Source organism: Nuphar pumila, chromosome 1, assembly GCF_984573655.1.
Source record: "Nuphar pumila chromosome 1, dmNupPumi1.hap1.1, whole genome shotgun sequence".
Taxonomy (NCBI): domain Eukaryota; kingdom Viridiplantae; phylum Streptophyta; class Magnoliopsida; order Nymphaeales; family Nymphaeaceae; genus Nuphar; species Nuphar pumila.
In genome coordinates this window covers 16,626,725-16,632,724 of record NC_143249.1, presented here as the reverse complement: position 1 = coordinate 16,632,724, position 6,000 = coordinate 16,626,725, and the positions used below count along the sequence as shown (strand labels likewise).

The 6,000-nt window shown below is 37.7% G+C and overlaps 1 protein-coding gene across 1 annotated transcript; it reads right to left on the bottom strand.

Annotated features, from left to right (window-relative positions):
- Window positions 1-452: 452 nt before the first annotated feature.
- Window positions 453-5,302, bottom strand: LOC149848144 (carboxypeptidase). The gene is made up of 2 exons (XM_090010546.1): window positions 4,990-5,302; window positions 453-830 (listed from the first exon to the last, which is right to left on the bottom strand). Exons 1-2 carry the CDS (start codon window positions 5,270-5,272, stop codon window positions 676-678), a joined length of 438 nt encoding a protein of 145 aa, XP_089866672.1. The 5' UTR covers window positions 5,273-5,302; the 3' UTR covers window positions 453-675.
- Between the last annotated feature and the right edge of the window lie 698 nt (window positions 5,303-6,000).

The following is a 6,000-nucleotide window of genomic DNA, read 5'->3' as shown; positions in this document are numbered from 1 at the left end:
AGGATGATGAACGATGCGAGTATAGAGGTAGGATTACTCCTGTGAAATTTTGCAGCTACAGCTGGCATCATTCTCTAGTTTTTAAGCAGGTTTGACATAATCACAAATTCCCTCCTGCATGGCCTGTGGAGACAAGTTCCAAAGGTTCCACTTGACAGCCTTTCAAATTGATACACAGCATGAACACTGCAGAGTGTGAGAGAAATCCTGGACAGGGAAGGACAAGACGATACATAAAAATGCTACAAAAATTATTACAATCATACCCTCAGTCTAATTGCATCTCAGCCAAACAATTGATGAAATACCTATAATATCTCCAAAAAGCCCTACAGGATTACTCCTGACACTTCTCTGAGTTACATTCTTCCTTTCTTTTTTACTACTTTCTGTCACAAATATGTAAGTAGTGCTAGATAGATCATAAGAATGGAGAAAAAGTTGTGCATTTTCAGAACCCACAAAAACTTGAATAACATAGCTTCCTTTTGTACTTGGAGAGCATAACAATCAACCAATTGAACATCTTAAAATTTGTTGTGATAGCAGCAGTTTTCATCCTTTTCCAAAGGAAGAAAAACACTGTATGAATTACATGCAATATACCAGAAACTTAGAAAATTTAGCAAACAGAAATAAACTTTTACAATTGAGAGATACATTTGTCATACAGAATCAGTCATCATATGAAGAGTGAGGAGCTACAGTACATCCTGGATCAAATGGATCTTCCGAGCCACAACAATGCCAGTACTGCAAAATTTGACCTGAACCTGGTGTATTCATGGTCCCTCCTGTGTAAACACTTTCAAACTTTCTTTTTGTCTCTCCTAGAGAATAGGAAAGTCAAAGTGAAAGTAAAACAATACTTCTCAGTTCAAGTGCATATAACAAGAGTCATAAAATTATTCAGTTGTCTAAGACATTTTCACATCAAAGGATGGACACATTCAGTCTAGATAAAATATAGCTCAACCCCATATTTGACAAGAGAATAGAACATGATGAACCATGCTAGTGCTTTAAATGTTTTTCCCATGAAAACAATAAAGTGAACTAGAATCTAGATGAATGATGCCAGTCTGATAAAAGCTTTTTCCCATGAAAATACAGCATATGCTTTCCCGCAAAAAATGCATATAATATAGATATCGTTTGCTATCATTATCATGGGCAACAGTTGGAATTAGCCAAAATGCCTTATGCCATGTTTAAGTCTTACAAATTAGTATTTGAAACAGCAGTGGGCATTTTTCTATAAATGTACAGAGGTGTGTAGAAAAACATGACTCATTTCTTAAAAGTGCAAGAATCATGCATTCGCAACAACAGCATAACGTGAATACTGTTTGGATAAATACGGTGTTAAGAAATGATAAATAATTTAGCATCATTACAATCTTCAACATAAATTTCAAGAGAAAAGAAACAACTAAATAGAGCACGATAGAGAAAGATGTGAAGGCTAAAGGAGAAATTTTGAAAGCTTGAGAGGAACAAAAAGGCCAACCACATGTTTCAAAATAAGATATATACAGGGCTATGTCACATGGGTGTGGGTGCGGCACTTTCAAAAAACTTGGGTGCGGGGGTGCGGCAAAAAAAAAATTTATATATATATATATATATATATAATTTGTGCAGGGGAGGGGTTGAGCCCCCTCCCTGCGCCCTCTTTGTGCAGAAAGGGGGGTCCGGGGGCTCGGTGCTGGTCCGTGGGTGTAGTCAATGCACCCAGGGTCGGGTTGACCGCACAGGGTGCCGCACCCGCGTCGCGTCGTGTCGACGCGGGTGCGGCACCCGGTTTGCAGAGTCCCTGTGACATAGATACAGGGGCATTTGAATCCCTGTTTGCGGGATGCACTGAGCAATTCCCATGGGCATCCATGCACGGACCCCACGGATGCCGAAACAGTGCCCACCGCTGTTCCGTGCCCCCCCCCCCCCCCCACGCCACAAACGGAAATGATTCTTTTTTGTCATGTGGACAGGACAGGACAGTGAGTCCTATCCTGTCTGTGCACGCCTGCGATTCAAAAGTACCCTACATTTTAGATTCATAATGGACAGTGGATATCACAGCTAAAAAATGACGGTTCTCAGCTACAGTTTAAGAACTATCCACAAAGCATTTCCGCTAAACAAAATAGATAGTCAATTTCTCCAGAAGAGGGAAAAAAACACTGCATTCAAACTTAGACAGAAAACATCATAGCTTTGCCCAAAACTCATGACTATTTGGATAACTCATGACCTTAGGTTGTCCTTGCCTAGGCCGTAGAGACATGGCTGCCATTTTTCTAAATTTTTTCTCTTATTTTTTTCTTTTTCTTCTTTCTCTCACTCCAAAAGCTTTTTTTTATTCTCTCATTTTCTTCTTCTTTTGCTTTTCTTTTTTTACCTTCTTATTTTTTCTTTTTTCTTCTTCCTCCTCCTTTCACCCCTCTGACTTCTCTTTTTCTTCCTCTTCCTCTTCTTCTTCTTCTTCCTTTTTCCCCTTTTCTTTTTTTCTTTTTTCCCTCTTATTTTCTTCTTCTTCTTCTTCATCTCGCCCCTCCACCTTTTGTTCTTCTTTTTTCTCCCCTTTTATCTTTTTTTTCTTATTTTTTATTTTTATTGTTTATATGTATGCATGTATTTGTGACACACACACACACTTATATAAAATCTGTTTTTTAGTTATCTATCTATCATTAAACTAATTGTGTTTAAAATTAAATTGATTCAACTTTATTAAAATGATTAAAATACCATTAAAAGAAGGTATTTTTAAAAATACATGATTACTTTTTGAGATAAAAAAGGTAACTTTCATAGATTCATAAAGTTACTTTTTTGGAAAAGGTGTTTGACTTTTCAATTCTCTCCAAGTTCAAAAGACCTATAATGCCCATAAAAGTAAGCATGCATTTTCAAAAATACCATTCTTTTAATGATTTTTTTAGTCATTTTAATATAGTTGAATCCATCTAATGTTAAACACAACTAGTTTAATGTTATATATATATATATATATATATATATATATATATATATATATATATATATATATATATATATATATATGAGAATGGGATTCATCCTATCCTTTTTTTTACGTCACTGTTAAGACCCTCTATCAAAGTTTTAGGTGTTTTATGCTCAATTTGAACCCTTAAATGTGTTTATCAATACTTATTTATTGAGAAACAAGTTTTGTTTCAAATTGATTTGATGTAAAAAAAATGAATATTTTATCATAAAAATTTAGTACGATATCAATCGATGATTACCTCTTTAAAATACACATATGAGCATAAAGATGCTTAATCACTTACATGTGCTCCATTCAATAACAATCATAAACACATCTAATGGTTAAGATCCAGTATAAAATATCTAAAAACTATGATTTTTGAAGGGTCCTAACAATGACCTAACGAAACATGGACATGATAATCCTCTCTCTCTCTCTATATATATATATATACATATATATGTATATATATATATAGAGAGAGAGTAATTGAATGGTGTGCCCCAACTCCCAAGTTTTGGTGTATGTTCAATATTATGCAATTTCATGAATTTTGCAACATGTTACACTGAATTACATATTTCATCCATAGTTACAAATTTACAATCATATGTTTGTTACTAAATTTAACTATTTATTATAAAAAATTGCTTTTCTTGATGTTTTATTTTTTGTCCTGCCTAAGCCTTGACTAGTCCATTTAAGGGACTTCCACCTAGGCTCCGACAAGCGCTTTTAACAACTAAGCTCGTGACAGCAAATCCAAGTGTGACACTCATACTTAACAAGGTTATTATGGTGACGTATCATACCCTAACCACATTTAATGCACTTCCTTGATCAAATATTTAGCTCAAGTGTATGAATATCTATGTTGCCGCACCAGCCTTCCTCTGAGATCTCTCACCTTATTTCCAGATCCAAGATCTCCAATGAAGCATCTGTTCTTTCTAGAGATTAACACTAAAGGAGGCACTATGGCCACAGATGGAATAAAGAAGCTCTAAATAAAGCTATGAAAATTCACAATCCATTTCACTTGTTCTAAGCTGTCAGCATTATGTCAAACCTACATAACAGAAGGTAAGGGTTTGGAAATTTATCATGGTGAAACTTACCCACACCCACCTCCAACCACAGAAAAACCAGGTCAAAATTTGCAACTGGAAGTCAGGAACCCTATAGGAGAAGGCAATAGCAAAATCCTTCACTTGTTTAATGCCAACACTTGCGTGTGGACTTTATCCCATCCATACTGAAATCAACAGAGGCATGGCTATTACTAATTCACCACATAAACTATCTTTCTGTCAGACTTTTACCTAACTGCCCATATATCCACGCCTAATAGCAGCTAATCCAGTTGATCCCGTCTGGGCAAGGCAATGCCGCTATGGAGATGAAGTTTCTGGAATGTAGTTAGAATAGATTTGAATCAGCCGATCCGAATCAAATCGACCCCATACTGCTTCAATACAGGGGCCGATTCAGGGGGGCACCAAAATCGGACGACTTCTGATTTTACGGTTGACATTTTTCTCAGTTTTTTTTATTTCTCCGATTTCTTGGATGCAAAATCAAGCTTTTAAATGGTGCGATTCAAATCGATCCCATTCAGGCAAATTTTCCTGAATCTTTTTGAAAATCGATTCACCTCCTGAACCGATTCTAACATTGGCTTCTGGAATCCAGGTGATCTGTATCCACACTCAACGTCGAATTCCATTCTGACTTTAGGCATAAAAAGATCCCTTCCCAGTTTTATTTCCCTTAATTTCTATGATGGGAGAAAGATCTCTCATTCCTTAGCTGGAAAGATATGCAGCCGTGAAAGAGGGATTAAGTGGAACAGATTCAGCATTTCAAAAAACATCGTCAAAAACAAAAGAATGTAGTAACCTGAAGCACCGTTTCCTCACGCATCGTCAAAAACAAAAGAATGTAGTAACTTGACGCACCGTTTCCTCACGTACCTCCAAAATGGGCAGTGTGAAAATGGCAAGCCCGTGGGTGGTTGAGTGATGTGTCGAATTGGGTTTTGCAATTCTGGCACGTTCGCAGCGATTTCGATGTTGGGTCGTGCTGCTTGTTGCTGCCGCCGGTGCTGGAAGTCTGGCAGCAAACTGGTAACGTTGAGCCCCTGCGGGTTCTCGGGCACGCGATCTGCGTCCTCCTCCACCGGAACGGTTGATCAATGAAGAGTGGCGACGGTGGTTTCGGCAGAGGCAACGCACGGACTCCGCTCATCGCCACCATCCCCACCCCGCTTGCTGTTATCTCCACAAAGGCAATAGCTTCCGCACCTTGAGATAGAAAGTTACCGGCTATTGTGAAAAATATCGACGATATTCCGAAGCCTATACTATACCAAAAACACGATATTTTAAAAATAATGCTATATATCTGATATTTGTTTTTGGAGAATATCCAACATTTTCAAAATTTCACCATTTTTTATTTCCCCAGATGCTTTCTTGAGAATGAGTCAGTCTAGGAATGAAACGGATCAGATCTTCTTCCACTCGGATCCAAATCCAGCCCATGTTTCTTGAGAAAGAATTGAAAGATAGTTCCCTTAGGGATGTGTTTGTTTCACCCAAAAGGTCACGTTTTGTTGGCAGTTTCCGCAGAAATGCATAGGCACCCGTGCCATTTCTGTGGACCACACAATACAATGCAAACATGGGAGTTGCTTTTCTTGCGGAAAACAACTCCCATTTTACACGTTGAACCCTCATTTTCAGGGGTGTCCGATTTGTATTCCGGGGACCTTCTTCCACGAGAAGCAAACGCAAGGTTTGGGATGCTTTTTAACTGTTTATTTTATATGCTCTAAATACCCTTCATCTAGAGCATTAATAATTCTGTAAAATTTTGGGGAATCCATCTAACTTAAAAGGAACATAGTCAGTGTGTTTTGGAGGCCATCCATCCACAGGATAAACAGTACCCTTTGATGCAGTAGCGATAGCGAGACATTATCG